Here is a 21,407-nt window from a genome sequence, read left to right on the forward strand (position 1 = left end):
GTCGGACTGCCGGCGGGCCCCACACCGCTAGCCACCACAGCCCCGCAGCTTCCCTCTCCCCGGCCAGGGTGGATGCAACAGGTCCTGGGATGCTGTTGCTTCCAGCAAGACGTTCCTCATTTTTCAGCACTTTCCGAGGCCTCCAATTAACTATTATTCTATACAAATCCAATAACTGAAATTGAAAAAACATTTCGAATTTGTTACGATCTCTAAAGAAATAACGTTTTATGTCAAAAAAGAAGTTTAAATAATCTTCAATGAGTGGAGAAAATTAGGCCTTACAGCGGCAAAACTGAAGCTAATTTGTTTTGTAGGCGTAGACTAAACCATTATGTGATGGTTGGTAACGAGGTCATTCCATAGTTAAACAATACCTTAGACAATAGGCTAATTTTTGTGTTTCTAAGTCCAGCCGCTCTAAAATAAACTATTACCTATCTTCGTACAAAAAAATGAAATTAGATTAAAACTAAATTTTATTCTGGTACTTAAAGTCCTCTTGAAAAATTAAATTTTAATACAACATATCTACAAAGATTCCAGCCTGATAGAGATATATAAAAATGTACATTTACAAGAGCACATACATAATTTTAAAATGTTCTAAGATAGTAGGTAGAAATTCATTTCCTACCCATCATCTTATTATGGAGTTCCAAAAAATCAGGATAGACACCATCAAAAAAATGAAAATGTTTTAGTATAGAAATTAAAGAAGCATTTAAAAATCTTCGGAGCCAAATTGTAAGGAATTAAAAAAAGGGTTTGAAAGGCCGAAAAGGAATACGCGAATAGAGTGAGGAAGGGCATTCGATAGGTTGGAGGCACGGATAAGGAAGGAACGACTGAGCGCAATAATTCTATGTTTAGGCGGATAGAAGTCAGAAAGTTTGAGGGACTGTAGAGAATATCTGAAAGTAAGGAGATCATGTATGTAGAGATGGGAATGGGAAGATATCATGGGATGCTGTTGCTTCCAGCAGCCGTTCTTCATTTTTCCGCACTTACCGAGGCCACCAATTATCTATATTCTGTACAAATCCAATAACTGAAATTTGTTACGATCTCTAAAGAAATAAAGTTTTATGTCAAAAAAGGAGTTTGGATAATCTTCAATGAGTGGAGAAAATTAGGCCGACCAGCGGCAAAGCTAATTTGTTTTCTAGGCGTAGAATGAACCATTATGTGATGGTTGGTAACGAGGTCATTCCATAGTTAAACAGAACCTTAGACAATAGGCTAAATTTTGTGCTTCCCGGTCCAGCCGCTCTAAAATAAACTATTACCTATCTTCGTACAAAAAAATGAAATTAGATTAAAACTAAATTTTCTTCTTGGGACTTAAAGCTCCCGTGAATAATTAAATTTGAATGCAACATATTTACAAAGATTGCAGCCTGGTAAGGTTGTATAAAAATGTACATTTACAAAAGTACATATAATTTTAAAATGTTCTAAGGTGATGGGTAGGAATTCATTTCCTAGCCATCATCTTAATATGTAGTTCCAAAAAATCAGGATGGACATAATCAAAAAATGAAATGCTCTAGAATGGCAATTAAAAATCTTCGGTGCCAAATTGTAAGGAATTTAAAAAACGGGTTTTAAATGTGGAAACGTTGGGCATGAAGCAGCGGATAAAGCCGCAAAACAGGCGATAGAACATGGCGATCAGGCTTTACTCCCCATGAGGATTTCATTCGCACTTGGAAAAAATTAGCGTGACGACGAGATTGGTATGGAAATAGAAATGCTAAAATGAGAGAAGTTAAACCCCAAGCCAAATCTTTGGGATCTTCTTTTCGATCCTCAAGACATGAAGAATCCGTTCTAACTCGTTTAAGAATAGGACACACGAGACTCACACATGGCCATATCATGGCCAAGGAAGATCCCCCTTACCTGTGTAATGTGTAACGTGCCCATTACTGTAAAACATATTCTCAGAGCCTGCAGAGCATGAGAGGACGAAAGGAAAAGTAATATGCCATACTGCTGCCTCTCAGAAATTCTAGGAGATAACACCATAACAATTGGTAGGCTGATAAGATTTCTAAAGAAAACTAATCTATTTTCAAAAATTCAAATTAGAAATCTAGCCATAATAGTGACATCATGCCAGACTTTTAAGGCGTAATTAACCCTTATGTCGGTTGACGTCTTTGTATGTATACATAAATTTTTATAAAAGTGGAAAAGGAATAGGCGAATAGAGTGAGGAAGGAATGATTGAGCGCAGTAGTTCTATGTTTAGGCGGATAGAAGCCAGAAAGTTTGAGTGGAGTGTAAAGAGGTCTGAAAATAAGATCATATATGTAAAGATGGGAATATCATTTGATAGAGGAAGAATCCAAAGTTGGAACTTGGTAGAAAGGGTAAAACCCCTTCAAATCGTTTTACACATCAGTCACGTGGGAGTCATAAGGAAGACGAAGAATCTACAAAATAATTCATTAGACGTTCAAGCTCATCTTCAAGCTCCCCAGTGAGTCTCGAACCCACCTAATCCGTAATCAAAGTGGTGGAGAAACGGGATAAAATGTCTGGCTCGACAGAACTGGTTGGAGGGTAAAAAAGCAGTAAGGAGTAATAAGGAAATATGGTTTATTTAAAAGGTGGGATAGGATGTAAGGTATGGAGGAGAGAAGTGGATCCAAACCCAATAGCCCGGAACTTTTCTACGTTTAACTTAAGCCCATTTTAAGAGGCCCAGGGGATAATTGAATCCTTCTGAATCCTTACATATGCAGCTTGTACATATGTCAGGAGGTGAGATGGAAAGGGGAATTTGAAAGACATCTGCATACAGGACCGAAAACCCACATAAATAGTCACGGCAGAAAACTGATAGCTTAGCTGATTTTACCTGCCTAGATGATACTTAAAAAAATGGCAATGTCCAGTAAGTATGCCTTTGAGGAAACGTAAGTCGTTTTTAAATAGATTGACTATGCTTTATTATTTACATGACACATTGAGTTTTGGTCGTTTTGCAAGTCTAACTGAATCACACTGATTTAAATTCCGTCCGAGGTCGTCATTTTGAGCTGAGGAAACGTAATATATATATATATTAGCCTTATAGCGAGCCTTGATTTTTTTTTTTTTAATTTCTTGACCTGTTATCTGGACAACCATGCTTCGGAAGATGATAACGTTTGAAAATGTTGGAAAAGTTCTAATCTATTGAGGTAACCCAGATCAGCAGAAGTCTCTTAATATTTATGATTTTTTAATATAACAACATTTACGATATTTTTTATGATATATTGACTTAGGAGTATGGGTTAGCAGTGCAAGTAATTTCCTGACAAATAACCTTTTTACTTTTTTCAAACTGCGTAGAGCTTGTATATATATATATATATATATAATTGTAATTATATTAGAAGCACCAAAAGCAACTGGTTCAATATTATACTTATATTCACTAATTTCGTGGTCCGCTTGACCAATTAATACATTACAATTAATTAAGGTTTTTAGTTGAGATAAAAAAGTCAATGGCACGAGCGGGATTCGAACACACGATCTTCGGCTAGATACGCCGCAGCTCTACCACTTGAGCTATCGTGACCTCGATCCACTCGGACACTAACTTCCCATCTCAATCCCACCTTTTTAATTTTGTCCGAGTGGATCGAGTGGTAGAGCAGCGGCGTTTCTAGCCGAAGATCGTGGGTTCGAATCCCGCTCGTGCCATTGACTTTTTTATCTCAACTAAAACTTTAATTAATTATATTATACTTATAAATTAAATAGATCTTTTTGGAGGAAAGTGAAGAAAACAAGGAGAAATTATAGCGTTAAATTTTCTTAGAAAAAATTTATAAAAAATGGAATAGTTGAACAAATTCATACCTTACTTCCAAGCGTATAGGCAAACTTTATGATTGCCCATGGTCTCGGTCCATTCAAAAATTGAATTAGTCTAGTTGAAGGAAAAACACTTGTATGGGTGTATTGGATTTAGAGCTAGAGTTGTCCAAGAACGTGGTGACGAAGTAGTTTAATAAATTTTGAGAATTAAAATTTGTGAGAATCGAAGTGTGGTATGTTTGTAGATGACCGAGAGAGGAAGTTAGGTAAGACTTTGCTTCATCATTGTGGCTAGGGTGAAACGCTTAGGATACTGCATTTGTATCTCATTATACAAATACAGTATCTCTGTATAGTGTATACAGCCATGGATTGGGTTGCGCATAGAGCGGATACCCTTATCTCTTAACCTCATAACTGAAATCAAGGGAAGCTATGAGAGAGGACTTTAAATAGAGAAAAATTCTTCAATGAGTGAGCACGTTTTCGATAAAGGGATTGAAAATAGACCAGGCCAGTCTACATCAGCTAAGTTAGAGAACTGTGCTTCTTTAATAAATATTTCAAATGAGCGAGCCTTGATTTTTTTTTTTTTAATTTCTTGACCTGTTATCTGGACAACCATGCTTCGGAAGATGATAACGTTTGAAAATGTTGGAAAAGTTCTAATCTATTGAGGTAACCCAGATCAGCAGAAGTCTCTTAATATTTATGATTTTTTAATATAACAACATTTACGATATTTTTTATGATAATATTGACTTAGGAGTATGGGTTAGCAGTGCAAGTAATTTCCTGACAAATAACCTTTTTACTTTTTTCAAACTGCGTAGAGCTTGTACACCTGGAATCTAGAACATAAAATTGATCTGCTGACACAGAAAAATATACATCATAATTTCCTGAGAGATTTGGAACATGTTTTATTTAGCGTTAGTTAAGGCTAGAGACTTTTTGTCTCAAATGTTTGACAAAATAGCAGTATTTTCACATTTACATTTTATTTGCTTTCGTCCTTAGTTATTGTGCCAATCGACTCAGGAGGGTAGAATCATTAGCAAACAATTACAAATAAGTGAAATTATTTTGCGTTTTTCTCGCTTATTTTAAGGTTTACGAGTTAATCTCGAGCAGCAGATGGCGCAGGAGGGTCGATTTTTTATGTATTATGATGATTTATTCTATATTTTATAATATTTTCCGTCCCAACTATGGCCCAATTTACATAAATATCATAGCAATATAAATTGCATATTAATGTTTGATTTCAATAACTATTCTACCAGTCATACATTTCTTTAATATAAAAATATTATTAAATTAAAATTATTAGAAACATCGTAAAACTTACGGAAATATTTCAATAATAATGGAATTCGAGGAAAAAGAACAAATCAGTCATTTCTGGCGTTTTGATATCTGCAAATTTATAATTTTCCCATTTGTTAACCACATCTTATTATATATGCAATGTTTATTTATTCTACGTTTAAAATATCATGGAAATTACAACAAATATCATACAAATTTCATAAAATATCAAAAAATAAAGGAAAATGGCAAAAAGACGTAAATCTCCCACTTTGATATTATCAGTACGGTGTTTTTTTCATTTGTTAATTGTACTTTTGTTATAAACCGTTTATGTTGCTATGTACTGCAAAAGAATATCATAGAAATTATAACAAATATCGTAAAAATCACAACACCAAAAATATCAATGATAATGGAAAATAGCAATCAGAAGTAAATCTGTCAGTTTTGACTTGTAGATAACTGCAAATTTTGATATTTATTCTGTTTGTTATTCATTTCTTTCATATAAACATTTTATTTATTGTGGGTTTATCTAAAAAATCATAAAAATTACAAAAACATTTCTATAATAACGGAATATGCCAAAAATATGCCAAAAAGGAGTTAATCTCTTAATTTTATGATAATAATAATAATTGATTTTATCCATTAATTTATTATAAATTATTTATTCGCACTACTATTTAAAAAAGCGTGATAGATATTACACAACTAATCAATTAGAATTCAATTAATTAGTAAATATGTAGGACTTGTAGTATTTTTATTTTGCCTATGTTTATTTATGCTACGTTTAACAAAAAAAGAATATAATTAAAAAATAGAAAAAATAAAATAATAGAATAATAGAAAGACATAATAGAAAAAGAAAAATAGTAAAAACAAATATATTTGTCACTTCAATTTTTTTTGAATACTCCAAAATCTTGATTCTTATTCAATTTGTTTATCTTTTCAACCATGAATTGCTTTTTCCTGTTACGTTTAACAAAAATACCGTATAAAGTATAAATTACTTATTCTTTTTATCTATGGTTTTTGGTTGAGATGAAAAATTAGTGTCACCATCGGGATTCGAACCCACGACCTTCGGCAATTCATGTCAACCAAAAACCTTAGAAAAGAAGAATAATTAATTGAAATAATTAATATGGTCAATTATGACTACTAAGCAAATATGGATTAATTTAATAAATTATAAATATCAATCACAAATATCATAAAAATTACATACAACATCAATAACAATTGAGAAAAAAAGAGTAAAGCAAACTGTAGTAAATCTCACATTTTTGGCTTTTTATATCCGTACATTGCGATAGCTATTGGTTCTAGTTATTTATTTATTTTACTCTTTCCCAATTACAAATGAATACAGAAAAGTATAAAGGCTATAGCAATACATAAATTTAAAAATATTTATAATACAAAAAATAAAAAACAGAAACTATTTAAAATTAATTGAAACAATTTGAACTAGGTATTAAAACTATCTAATTAATAGTAATGATTCAATGTTCAGTTTTCTAATGATAAAATGTGCTTAAATTTACTTAAACTGACATTAAATATATCTATATTTTTGAACGAGTTTAACATATTTGTTGTTCTTAATGTAAAACTCAATTTGGCATAATTAGTTCTATGGCAATAAATAAAAAGTGTTATTGACTTCTGGACTGATAAGACGAAACATAAAAATTAATTCGGTTAAGCAGTAATGGGCAATCAGTTACGAAATGTAATAATTTATGTAATAATATGCAATCAAAGAATTTCCTTGCAATACGTCAATTTCAGATCCCGACATTAACGATTTCTGTTTTCTTTGATTGTTCTGTAATTATCAGGCGTAAAAATCTTTTGATGAGCTGCTTCTATGCGGCTGATAAGGGTGGATTGAGCTAAAGAGGTGAACAGTAATCAATGTAATATTAGCCTTACAGTGGAAGTGTATGAAATTTTAACTGTATCTGGAAAATGGAAATGTATGCCATATAATAAATCCTAAAGTTTTATTTGCTACACCAATAGTTGTATTAATGTGAGTGTGAAGATTTATCTGTCAATTATGATGCCAAGATCTTTAACAATTTCACGTCTAATTAGGAGCGAGTCTGATATAGCGTAGTTAAATTTGATAGGATATTTTATTTTATGGAAAGTCATACTGAATATTTGTCAGAATTTTAAAGAATATTATTAAAGTTGAACACCATTTATTAAGTTTTACTAGGGCATGTTGATGTTGTAAGCAGTCTGAAACAGAATTAGTCTTTAAGAATATTTTTAGGATAAATCATCTACGAATGCGGTCATAACGGATGGAAGAGAATAAGAGATATCGTTTTTATACATTTTAAAAAGAAAAGGCCGAAAGTGCGACCCTGGAGGAACTCCAGAAATTGCTAGAAAACTATGTGAAATTACAGATTTGAATATTTGTTAAAGCATTCGATCTTCTAAATAGGATGAAAACTATAATAATTTACCGTGTGCACCTAATTTTTGTAATTTCTGTAGTAGGTTCCTATGATCAAAATGATCAAAAGCTTTTGAAAAGTCATTATAAATACAATCAACTTGTAGTCCTTCGGGAAAATACTGAAAGATATTAATATATCGATGGTGATCTTTGCGAATGAAAACCATATTGATTATGAGTAATAACGTTTTTTTTAAATATTGGGTTTAAGGAATTTAATATGATACTTTTAAAAACTTTGCCTACAGCAGGTCGTACGCAAATTGATCTATAATTACAAATATTACTTTTATTACTATTTTTAAAAACCGGAATTGTATAACTATTTTGAAGTGAAAAGAGGAAAAATTCCTGTAGATAGGGATTTATTAAAAAGAGAAACCTAAATGGGACCAATAACAAGTTCGCAATATTTTAATATTTTATTATGTATTCCATCCGGCCGTGCACTTTATTTACCATTAGAAACGAGATCATCTTCAGTACTTCTTCAAGAGTAACAGTTATTATAGATAGAATTATACAAGTGTAAGAGGGTTTCTATTCATAAACGTAACAAGTTGATGGTTTTAAAGATTAAACGCTAGAGAAATGATTGGCCAAGAGATTGGAAAATGAAAGCATATCAGAGCTTTATAAATTATCTATCGAATACAAACAAACCAGCATACATTTCCATGCCATTTATCCAAGGCCTATCACATAAATTAAACACATTTCTCTCGTCCGATAACTTTAAAATAGCTTTCAAAAATTATAAAACAATTCAAATTTTTTTTCCAAAATTAAAGATCCCACACCATTAACAAATAAATCTGACGTAATCTACAAGATTAACTGTTTAAACTGTCCGGCAACTTACATCGGCCTTACATCCCAATATCTGGACAAGAGAGTAAAGCAACATATCTATGATTGCAAAAACCTAAGCAAAATCCTACAGCACTCGCTACCCACCATTTTGAACACCAACACAATTTCGACTTCAAAATCCAAAAGTATTACACACAGAACAAAACAAACATAAACGTAATTTCTTAGAAATGGTTTATATCAACAGAGATAAACACAGCATCAATTACAGAACAGATACATGTAAACTCAGTCGCAGCTACGCCAATATCATTAATCAAATTCAATACAGATAACATACCTATATCATCACATTACATTCCACACATCAAATATTTTTCACATAGTCTAATTTCCCAACAATTTAACTTTCCTTTTCCTATTTATCTCTTTCTATATAATCATGAAAGGATAATCTGGCCGAACCATTACCAACACATTGTTTCCTTTCGTCGGCTCTTTTCACCTCAAAGAAGCCGAAGTCTTATACAAAAATGTCTTTTCTATACCGACATCCTTTCCCACCCCTTCAAAATCCAACGTATATAAACGAAAAATAGCAAAATCTCACTGGCACTCTCGACACGACACGCAAGAATGGCACAATTACACAGAAGACAAACACTTTGAGTGAGTAGAAATACTTTGATTGAATATATAAAAAAATATATTTTGCATTGTATAAATTCACTTTTCCACATCTAAAATGTAATTGTTATATGTAAACAATGTTTGCCCTGACATTGTCCTGAAGATGATCTCAATAAAGATCGAAACGTTGGCACGAAAATATTTTTCTAAAACCTACGTCACACCAGACCGCATCTCACGATTTCTAAATAAATTTATAAATTATTTTAAAACATTTTATCAGGACAAAATTTGGACTTTTTTAATAAATTGAAATAGTTCCAAAATATATTTATTCTACTCGTATTTCCAATCGATATTTCAATACTATTGATAAAGCCAGAATGTAGTTGTTTTGTTAAACATTTACACTTCGTTCTTAGGCATCCGGCTCGTGGACCTCTTGTAACCACGTCTCAGAAAATGGCCAGGTTTCAATTCGCACGGGAACACGTGAATTGGACATTGGAACATTGGGGACGAGTTCTCTTTACAGATGTGGTGAGAGTTGGCCACAAATCTTCAAATGGGCGTAATATCATATGGAGACGCACAGGAGAAATGTACGCCCCATGCTGTATGGTTCCTCAGGTGGCATTCCACAGTGTGTCATCGAGGCTCTAGAGTGGCAGTTCCTTGGACGCCCGCACCGAATTGGTTGTTGAGCGCGGAAGATTTCTAAATTCACAGTTACTTACAAGACATAATCGAAGAACATGTGCCATTTGCCTCTACATCAGTGAGAGACTCTTGCTAATGCAGGATAATGCCCATAGAGCACGTATTGTGGATGACTGACTCCAACCTGAATGCGGTTGGAATTGAATGCTTGCGTGGCCAGCTCGAAGTCCAGATTTGAACCCAATCTAACACATTTGGAACCAACTTATGCAACGACAACGTCGGCGAAACCCAAGTCCAAACATCCTAGAAGAGTTGGAAACGGCTGTTCTTGATGAATGAGAAAGAATTCCTTAGGATTTTATCAGAAATCTATTGAATTTTTGAATAAGAAAACGTTTGCATTAAAGGGGACAACAATTTTTTTTAACATTTATATTTGTTTTTGAATTTTCTGTTTTTTGTTCTTTACTCAGTAATTGTTTTTTTAGAATTAGGTAATAAACTTTTCTTTTTAAATGTCTTATACCTATTTACCACTTATATATTATATCTTATTTTTACCCTATATCTTATATCTTATTTTACCACTAAACCTATTTTTGGTATGGAAAATATGAATAAACCCAAATACAATAAAATTTAAGGGTGGTGTGTTTATTTTGTCCATCAGTACATTTTCAGATTTACAAAAACGTAATAGAAATTGCACAAAATATAATAATGAACATTTGTGGTGTTTAGAGACCGTTAGTTAATTGTTAATTTCTGGTGTCGCGTCGTCGGAGTAAGTAATTTTCAACAAAAGCTACAACTGGCTTAATGAACCTGAAATTTGGTTGTTACGGTACTTAGTCTGAGACACACTGAAGACGGCGATATGCCGAAACGCGTTTCAGAAATTGTCAACAAATATCGTAAAATTACATAAAACATCAATAATTAGGAAAAATAGAAAAAAGGAGTAAATCACCACGTCTTAATTTTTCGTATCTGCAAATTTCTACATTCATTCCATTAGTATATCATTGCTTTTGCCATATCGTTTATTTGCGCTAAAGTTAAAAAAAATATTACCTTAATTACAAAAACTCATTAATAATGTAAAAGAGCAAAAGAGTAAATTTGCCACTTCTGACCTTTGGTATCTGCAAATGTGTAAGTTATTCCATTTGTTAATTATTTATTAAAATGCCTACAAGTATCAATTATACAATAAAATAAAATAGCTTATTTATGCTAGTTAACACAAATATCTCATTAATTACAAAAGCTCAATGGTATTGTGAAATAGCGAAAATGCCACTTCTGCCTTTTTGTTCTTTCCAAGTTTCTCTTCTTCCTTAGTTATTACATTTATTAAAATTTTATTTTGCTATAACTGTTTATTTGTGCGAAATTCAACTAAAAATGATCTAAAGTGTTAGAAAATATCATTAAAATGAATTCTGAAACCTTTAAGAATCAAATGAAAAAATGAACTACCGAAACAATAATTATAAAACACAAACAAAAATATGGAAACGAAAAAAAATGAAAACTAGTAAAAATATCCAATGAGGAGAGTCCACATCGACGGAATTAATGAAAAATTAATGGCTGATGTTTCTGTGCATCATTTTCATATGAGTGCAAAGCAGCTAGCAGGGACAGCATAATCAAAGAAAATCAACAGGAGGTAAAAATCTGAAAAAACAAAACTCGTTCCAAATGCGCGGTAATTTGGAATTCATAGGTTTAACAGAAAAAATATGGGTTCGAATCCCGCTCGTGACACTGACTTTTTTATCTCAACTAGAAACCTTAATTAATTGAAATATATCAATCGGTCAAGCGGACCACGAAAACTAGTGAATTTAGAAAAAATAACGTTCCCAGCGAGATCTTTGGGATTTGAAAGAAATCACTGTAACTTTAGATGTCAAACGTGTATTTAATTATAAAGAGAACACTAGCCATTAACAATGGAAAATAATAAGAAAGAGGTGAATGTGCCACTTTTTTAAATGATTAAATAATTGAAAAATAACTTTATTTTTTTAAAAAGAAAAAGAAAATAGAAAATACTTCTTTACAAGCTAGTACAAACAAACAGTTCTTATACAGCATAGGATACAGTGAACAGGAGGAAATTCATTTGAATAGAATATATGTACATAAAAGTGATGATAATAATAAACAAATAAAATTAAAAATTAAACTGCTCCACAAACTCTCAGCAGTACTCCAGTGCACTCTAGCAAAATTAGGTCTGAACAATTTGTGTATTTGAAACTTGGCTCTTAAAACTCTTGTAGTTCTTGTAGAAAAGAAGGGATGAAAGGGATTTAAGACCACAAACGTAAGAAAGAATGATTACTTCGGCTGATTTCGAAAGAAATAAGTGATCTCTTTGCCAACAAATTGTAATGTTACAAATTGATTATTGATGATAATTAAAATAAATAGCACTGCAATTGTAAGTGGCATCCATAATAATTCATTAAAAAAATAAATAAATAAAGCAGAATTCGCTATTTTGGGACTATGCATAAATAAATTATTATACAACTGATCTTTTGGTTATTTCCCAATATTAGTTATATTTTAAGACATTTATGTGATGTATATTATAATTTATATGATATTTTAATAAATTTAACATAAATAAACAGTACATGCCAGAAGAAATATATAAAAAAAGAAATATCTATACAAACTTTACTGGTACTTATTAAAAAATTGGCACATTTAGTACTCTTCCCCATATTTATTATTATTGATGTTTTATGTAAATACAATGATGTTTATGAATTGTAGCATGAATAAACTGTATATAATGAATAAATTTTTTATTTAAACAAGAGTAAAAACATTAACTTTACATATTCTAAAAGATATTATTGACAATGGCCTTAGCTGTCTGTATAAGTTGCCTTATATACCTATTTTTGTTATTTAAGATACACTAATTTGATTTTAAAAATTGAAGTGGTCGATCAAACATGTTTGGTAATGAAGGGCATGAGTAAGGTACACAAGATTCCTCCAGTTATCCGTTCCGTTAAGGATTGCGATAAATTCTTCTTTATCCAGCTCAATTTCCCAGAGTATTTCTGGCGGATCTCTCTTAAAACAAGGCGGAGTATTCCCATGAAGTTAAAAGCGCCCTTTGGGACGTTGTGGTTACATAAGAAGCAAATGATGATGCTGTCCAGTGTTCACGGTTGGCAGCTCAGTTGGAGCAATTCACCCCTCTCCCTTAAGACCAAAGACATGTCATACTAGAGACATACATGTATTTTCGACCTAAGCCTAAATCGAACCTTGCGTACAGTTGTGGGGCAAGCTATTTCTTTTTAACCAAATCAGTGGTATTAGGAGACTTCAGTTCCTCCTAGACGTTACAGCCAACCTAACTCGGACAGATGACATATTGGCTTGTCATACGAGACACTTCTCCCACTATTTGCTTCATTTCAATTTTTAATAGTGTAATTCGTAACTGCAGTGACATTTAAGTTAATTTTAGCTTAATTTTTCGTACAAAACAATTGCTGAAAAATGTGAGGAAGTTCTAATTTGCTAATCCGACAGGTCAGAAAGTGGCATATTTCACTTTTATTTAAACAATTCCACTTATTTTGATACAATTTATAATTTCTTTAATTAAGTTAATTGTAACTCATATATCCAGTGTATAAGAAATCAATTGCTGAAATGGGTGAGAAATTCAGTTCAAATTTGTTCCCCTGGCTTGTCATACATCTCAATTCTCCATCTATTTTTTAGTTTCAATTTTTATTAGTATAATTCATACCAGCAATGATATTTAAGTTAATTGTAGCTTAATGAACCATTTTGGTACAAAACAATTGCTGAAATGGGTGAGAACAGTTCAAATTTGCACATATATTGGCTTGTCATACATCCAAATTCTCCCATTATTTGTTTTATTTCAATTTTTAATATTGTAATTCATAACTGCAGTGATATTTAAGATAATTTTAGCTTAATGAACCATTTGGGTACAAAACAATTGCTGAAAAATGTGAGAACAGTTCAAATTTACTAATACGATAAGTCAGAATATGGAATATTTTACTTTTCTTTCACCAATTCCAATTGTTTTGGATACAATTTATAATTCCTTTGAAATTTCTGTTAATTGCTGCTTAATGAAATAGTTTGTAAAATTACAATTTTTGAAATATTTGAAAACAGTTGAAATTTGTATATATTGTCTGTTCAGAAGTGGCATATTCAGTTTATTTGAACTATTATTCTGCATACAATTTTAATTGCTGTTATATTTATGTTATGTGTATATGTAGTGTTATATGTTGTCATAAATAAAATTTGTTAACGCAGTTAAAGACGAGATATCGATTTATTCTTTAATTAAGTCAGCAAATCAATAGAATAATTTATGATTTAACCATTGTGGAGGTTTTACTACAGTACCTACTACCTACTGGCTACTGCCTAGTGCTTAGTTTTCAAACCGTCTGGCGTTGTTTATTTTTACGTTTTATTATTTTCAAATATATTTTGGGATCTTGTAAAACGTTTTTATAATTTATTTTATGTCATATCCGGCATCACTAGATGTGTGTTTACGTATTACGTTAGTGATTTTTGAGGTAAATAATTTAGTAGCGTTTGTAAGACATGGTACAAAAAGATGAATTTCTTCTTAATTGTATTGTTTACTTTTATGTTGTAAAAATAAAAAGTAATTAATTTCTAAACGTGAATTTTGTATTGTAAACTCGATACTAAATGACTAACTTCCGAGCTTATACACACATTTGTATTGGTTTTTGTTTATTAAAATTATGTGCTTTGACTTAAAGATAAGCACTATGATAAATTATGGCTAGGTGTTTAACTGGTGTACTCTGACAATATACCATTATGTAAAATACGTTTGATATTTTTAGTTTTAGGTTTTGAAGTTTTTGTGCTTCAGTCATGACAAAAGACATAGAGGAAGATTCGTCTAAGAAAAGAAGGAAGATCGACACTGCAGAAACAAATGGAAAGCAAACGGACTCGGTTAAAAACGATGTCGAAACGGATAACAAAACGTACCCTCTTACCATTTATCATGTATGGATGTTTTTTAAATTTTATATACATACATCCTAAATTGTGTATTTTTCTTTGCATTTTGTTCACTATTTTTAACAAATTTAAATTTTTTCTATTCCAGAAAGTGTCAGCTTTTGAACACAACGAGGCTTTAAGAAGGGATTCGCAAAAAGATTTAAAAATTTACAGAGAGACGTGTTCAGAATTTGCACTACTTATAACAGAAATAGCTGATTTGAAGTTTAAAAAGCCGGATGGGGTAAGAGTGAACATTTCCTCTTTATAAAAAAATTATTATCAATCATTAATTTCCTTTGATGTTTAGTGGGAAGATCAAGTGGTTAAAAAGAAAATCGACGCTGCCCTTTTAACCATAATTTTGAAAAAACTTAATAGAATAGAGAAAATTCGTAATAAGACGTCAAGGAATAACGTGACAAAGGTCAGACAGCAAGTTGACGTGCTTCATTTACAATTACAGAACTTATCCTCAGAAATTCAAAAACTGCAGCAGGAAGTAGACAAATGCTTACAATTCAAGTAAGACTTTTCACCGCTAAGAGCATGCAATTAACTTGACTTAAGCTGAATGCTTTGTTTCGATTATTGCAGGTCTAAACCTTTAGGGATAGATTTAGTACCGATTGACGAATTTTACAAAAATGCACCAGAAAGTATCTCGAGGAAGGTGAGTAGCTGTTGTATATTCTCTGGTTGTCGCATGATAGAATCTTGTCTTGTAGGAAATCACACAAACGGATGAGCATCAACTCCAATTGGCGAGATTAGAATGGGAATTACATCAAAGAAAAGAGCTTTCTTTGCTTTATAACCAGCTTGTTGAAAGAAAAACATCAATATCCAAACTAATAGAGAGAAAAATCAACGATCTAGATAGTTTATCACCGCATATCAAAGAAGTTTTGAATGTAATTAAACTTTATTTGAAATATTTTGCTTTTTGTTTCTTGTTTAATTTCTTACATTGAACTGGTGAGAAATCGTATACGAGACAAATTTAAGAGATGAAAATTTAAAAATTATACTGTTTATTAATAAATTATTAATTTCAGGTTACAAAGCCTTTACAAGAAAGGCTAGGTGTACAGACGTATCGTTTTTCCACGACCAGTGATATTGCTTCATATTTACCCCATGCTTTATATTTTCTGTATGTTCAAGTTATCGCATACAGTGAAGCTTGTGGTAAAATACTATTTAAAATAATGATATAATGATTGTGATATGTCTGGTCTAAACTTTTTTTTTTATTTTTAGATAAAAATATCATTGTTGACATTGTTGGAGACAAAGAAAAAGCCAAGCTTATGAAAACTATAGATGTAAACGCTGAAAAGGACTCTTCGAGCGAAGGATCTGAAAATGGTGTATGTGATTTCCCTCATAAAAAAAATAATAATTCACTAATTTTGTGGTCTGCTTGACCAATTAATATATTACAGTTAATTAAGGTTTTTAGTTGAGCTAAAAAAGTCAATAGCACGAACGGGATTCGAACCCACGATCTTCGGCTTGACACCAACTTTTACATAACATTTGAAAAATGGCAAAAAGGAGGAAAATTCAAAAGGTGCGGTTGAGATGGGAAGTTAGTGTCCGAGTGGATTGAGGTCACGATAGCTCAAGTGGTAGAGCAGCGGCGTATCTAGCCGAAGATCGTAGGTTCGAATCCCACTCGTCCCATTGACTTTTTTATCTCAACTAAAAACCTTAATTAATTGTAAAAAAAAAATAATATTCATAATGTAAATGTGCTACATTTTTTCTTCTTTTTTAAGGATGTCGGGAAGAGTCAAAAAAGGGAAATGAAAGAACTAAAGCGGAAAAAACTATTAGCAAAGCATCCTTTGTCTGTCAATTTAAAAATGAATTTAAAAGGTATATTTTATGTTATTATATCATTTATTGGATAGCCAAGTGGTCAGCATGATAGACTCTTGGCTTATAGACCCGTCATTGTAGGTTCAGTTCCCACTGTCGCCCTTGGCCTTTTTTCATGTTATCCTCCTTTCCCCAAGAACAATTAATTCATCTCATTCTCTGATTCTTACTCTGGCCAATATTTAAAAAAAATGTATCATTAATAATATTTTTAAATATTAATGAAACATTCTACTTCTGATTGTTTTGGAAGTGTAACAGTCCAAAAACGAGACATAAAATTTGGGCTCTATATCAAAAGTGCTACATCAATCAGCATGTTGAGCAGCCAGTTAAAATCTTGTACTGGTCACATGGCTCACAAACTCCTCACCCTTGAAATTATCTGATTCCATCATATCTAATTGCATCATACCTTCGCAATTTTGAAAGAAAAAAATTACAGACTAGAATGTAAAATTATTGTAGAAAATCCTGTGGGGTAGCTGATCACTCTCGTTGTCCTAGTCTCTGCCCTTGCATTTATACAGGGTAGTGTTTAACTTCAGTTTCCCCTTATAATTTTTTTTTCTTTGGTGTGTGTGTTTTTGGCAAATGTACACTTATTTTTGTCTAGTTCAACATAGGCCAAAAAGTGTGGTCTACGAATAGGAGCTTAACTATTTCAAGTGACAAGATACTCATCAATATACATTGTTTTGAAGGTTTTTGATATTAAATTCAACAGTGCAAATGGTTTTTAATTTGGAACTACATTCTCAAGTGATTTGCTAAAAACTATTTCTGAGCGTCGTTTTTCGGTAAAACAAAATCCAGCTTTTTTAACCCAGAACTAATTAATTCGACATTTTAATTGTTCGTAAGCTAATTGTTTGTGGTACTAATACAAAAATCGAATAAAAGACAAGCATTGCCTATTTTTGCTTTAATTGATGGTTTTTATAAGTAGGGACCCATAATAGTCGCTCAAAAACAAAATTTGTCAAACATGTCAGGATCCGATCGTTGCTCCAATCTGCATATTATTGAATATTATATACAAAAATATTAAGTATATGTTCCCTACCTATCACTTGCACTGCCTGTCCCTTTTGATTTCTGCATAAAAAACTGCCATGAGAGTTGTACTCGGCTTTTGCACTGACACGAGCCATAACCACTCCTCTGATCATGCTCACTAGCCCAGAAGTGGGCTGAATGTAAATGGTGGGCATCAGTTTTGTTACTTACAACTGCATCAGGGAGGATAGGCAGGCCAGGATGGTCGGTAACGACCAAATTCACAAAGAGAGAAATTGAATTAAAATTGTATTAATTTCAATTTGTATGTTTTGTTGTTACATCATATACTTGGTAAAGACTTGAATTATTTGTGAATTTGTCATCATTTCGTGACAAATATCTGATATTTATATATTTAACATTCTTAGCATATTGACCATGGCCACGGGTACATGTTTTCTTGACAGACCTCAGGCACAACATATCATGGTTCTGTGCTTTTTTTTAGATCTACAAGAACATTTATGGTGGAAAAGGGCATTTTGTTAGAACGCTGATTTTTTTAACCTCAATTCCTGTAAATTGTTGACTATCATTTGCTATTTATTGTTAGTAAATTGATTAAACTATTCAAAAGTTACTTTTTTAGTAGCAACAGAATTATGTCAGTGAATGCATTAATGTAGAATTATTTTATACTTTGAAGTATTATTTAGGTTTATTTACACTATTTTCCTGTATGTCGACATTAATAATAAATATCTTATCCAATCTTCCACTCCTAAGAGAAATCAACCTTTTCAATTTGCTTGTTGTAGATGGAACTAGTTTAACATTAGAATTTTTTTACTTGATGAAGCTAAAAATCGTAACAGTCCTGCCCAACGTGGTTCTTCATACAAAAGTGAAAAGCTCTGCAGCCAGGTATTAGCCCCTGTTCCCACCACCATCTTAACGTTAATAACTTTATTAATTAACACTACACCGATTTCAGTTCATTGTTGCAGAATAATAACATTCTAATGAATTTATTTTCCGGCGATGTCGGAATTGAAAGTCCCAATGTCGCTAATCACTATCAGCTGAGAGAAGTAAGTGTTAACAAATTACTGGAAAAATTATTTAGATCAATTTTTATTTCAGGTCGGCCTAGATAATTTCGATCAACGTAAAGTAGGTATTCCGTACCTATGGGCACAGAAAATGGGCGGTCTCAATTTTGGTACATTTGGAGATTCAGTAGGTGTGGAACCAGTACAGAAAATAGCCAAATTCAACTTACCGGTGATTATGAAAGAGATCAGTAGGAGGATAAAGTCTCGAGTGGCTCTGGTGAAACAAATATTGGATCTTGGTATGCTCATTTTAACTTATACATAGTTAATTCCCAGTACAGTACCTCATGAAATAAAGTATTAACTCTCCTCTCCCTAATGGATCAGCGATCGTCTTCATAGGAAAGATCCTTGGAAAGTTCATTCAACAATCATATAAGAACCCTTGATAAAAATTTTGAAGCAGTTTCGAAGAAACTTTATTGACAATAGATATTTTAGGTCAAAATGGAAGAAAAGAGTCTATGGGTATTGGTTCCCCCTGAGGCTTCCCTGGGGTGATGGAAGGATGCAAAAATGATTCATAATTGATCCTCGATCTCCAATAATGCGATGATCGTATAATTCTTACGGGATTACTATTTAACTTTCATTGGTGTCTAACGTATTACTACTGTACGATATATTTATTTCAGTAGTTTGATCGTTTCCTACGACTGGGTTTATTTTTTGATTATTGAACTCAGTTGACATGGTGTGCATCACTGTAAGGTGTAGATCCTAAATCCAACAGCTCTTCATTCGAGCTTGATGTACTTACAAATGGACTTTAAACAAAAAAGACATAATTGACATTGGTCTTATGTTGATAGTCCCAATTTGATGATATTTAACTGAAGCCTGTCCTGGAAATACGTAAGCTAGGAGAGCTTTCGAGCTGCCTGATTGAATGAATGATTATTTTTATTATTGATTATTTAGAGATCGTGAGATGTGGCCTGGTGTGATGACCTACGAGTGTAGGTTTAGAAAAACATTTTCTTTATCGTGCCAACGTTTCGATCTTTATTGAGATCATCTTCAGGGCCTGAGATTTATAAACATTGTTTAAATTACACAGATGACTACACAATTATGTACAAAATATAGTGATTATCTTTGATATCTTTTCTGATTATTTCATGTGCACAGTTTGGCTTGAAAGTTGGTTGTGGTGGGGCCGAGGGTCATGTAGATAATTTATTACAGTAAAAACAACCTTGCTTAAAAAATTAATTCCCTTAATTAACTATTAGGTAAAAATTGTTGCTTATTATAAGGTCATATTAATAAATTTGTTTTTCCAATGATTAGAAAATGGAACCATATTAGGACCGACTGAAATGAGATCTGTAAAATTATCCTGCACCTTAAAAAACTGGGAGACGTGTACGTGGAACGATTTCAAACACCATCCTGCGACGTCTCATCTGAGCAGTTCAGAGCATATATCCCAGTACGACATATTTTTCAAAAGCGTTATAACAAGGGAACAAGGTATACCAACTGTTTTTACTTACAATAACGGTGTGTGTATATTATTTGATTTATTTACAGCAATTTTAACTATGTTTGTATCGGTGAAAAGCAACTACCCGATCGCTCCTCCGATATTTTGTTTTCAATTAGAGTGGAATGATAGAGTGTGGAATTCTAGTAACAATGCTGACTTGAGTGTAAGATTTTATGTTTGTAAAACAATTGGTTTTAGTTTAAAATAAAGCATAAAATCAACTTTTGCTCTTTCCGCACAGAATATGGAGAAGGAAGTGAATTTTTACTGGCGAGAACTTTTAACGGAAACAAACTGGGCTCAATCGTTGCTCATGTTTCAAGTGCACAGGGCCATGGTGTGTTTAGACATAACGCTGGAATGTATGTATCCAGATGAATTTCGGTCAGAGAAAAAGACTTTCTTTCACCCTTCAAGGTATTATTAAACATTTGATATAGTAATTGTTTTATTTTACTTATCTAGATTGTTTAATTTTTTTTTTTTTCTGCAGAGGAAGAAACAGAGGCCGGCCTTATAAATATGAAGCTATTGGAGAAGGTGTCTTCGTTCAGCGATAAAAACACAATCGTATTTTTAGAACTGAACATATTTCACATAAAATTTATATTGATTGTATCAGAATTAATTGAAAATTGTTTTATATACATTTTATACAAAAACATTTAATATTAATGTTTGACAGGGCCCTGTAGACATTTATTTGAAAAAACCATCTTTTGTCATATTTCGATATACTTTCTGTTTCATAATTTTCATGTAAATCAATTATGTATTAAATCATACAAATGACATTTTCCGTTTGCCATTTGTTCTGTAATTTCTTTACAGCAGGTTTACAAATATAAATTATGTAATCATATTGACCTGACATTTTGATCAAATTCATTAGATTTCGTGGTCCGATTGACCAAATAACACCTTTCGATTAATTAATCTTTATGTAAGGTATGGTTAAAATAAAAAAGTTAGTGTCACGAGCGGGATTCGAACCCACGACCTTCGGCTAAATACGCCACTGCTCTACCACTTGAGCTATCATGACTTCGATCCACTCGGACACCAACTTCCCATCTCAACCCCACCTTTTAAATTT

General features: G+C 32.2%; 1 protein-coding gene across 1 annotated transcript; it reads left to right on the forward strand.

Annotated features, from left to right (window-relative positions):
- Positions 1-14,160: 14,160 nt before the first annotated feature.
- On the forward strand, positions 14,161-21,182 carry LOC106661465 (THO complex subunit 5 homolog). Its single transcript, XM_014384882.2, has 16 exons — positions 14,161-14,349; positions 14,650-14,818; positions 14,922-15,059; positions 15,126-15,340; positions 15,413-15,488; positions 15,544-15,729; positions 15,874-16,006; positions 16,079-16,188; positions 16,600-16,699; positions 18,523-18,628; positions 18,699-18,795; positions 18,848-19,058; positions 20,113-20,295; positions 20,356-20,474; positions 20,553-20,728; positions 20,805-21,182. The coding sequence occupies exons 2-16, from the start codon at positions 14,681-14,683 to the stop codon at positions 20,869-20,871; spliced, it is 2,055 nt and encodes a 684-aa protein (XP_014240368.1). The 5' UTR covers positions 14,161-14,349; positions 14,650-14,680; the 3' UTR covers positions 20,872-21,182.
- The last annotated feature ends 225 nt before the right edge of the window (positions 21,183-21,407 follow it).

Source organism: Cimex lectularius, unplaced genomic scaffold (assembly GCF_000648675.2).
Source record: "Cimex lectularius strain Harlan isolate CLEC.00 unplaced genomic scaffold, Clec_2.1 scaffold20, whole genome shotgun sequence".
NCBI classification, from domain to species: domain Eukaryota; kingdom Metazoa; phylum Arthropoda; class Insecta; order Hemiptera; family Cimicidae; genus Cimex; species Cimex lectularius.

Bases quoted from the DNA above. Each gene is read 5' to 3' on its own strand.
- LOC106661465 (XM_014384882.2), top strand. From the start codon at position 14,681: ATGACAAAAGACATAGAGGAAGATTCGTCTAAGAAAAGAAGGAAGATC. The intron at 16,007-16,078 runs GTAAAATACTAT...TTTTATTTTTAG, and splicing joins CGCATACAGTGAAGCTTGTG to ATAAAAATATCATTGTTGAC. The intron at 16,189-16,599 runs GTATGTGATTTC...TTCTTTTTTAAG, and splicing joins GCGAAGGATCTGAAAATGGT to GATGTCGGGAAGAGTCAAAA.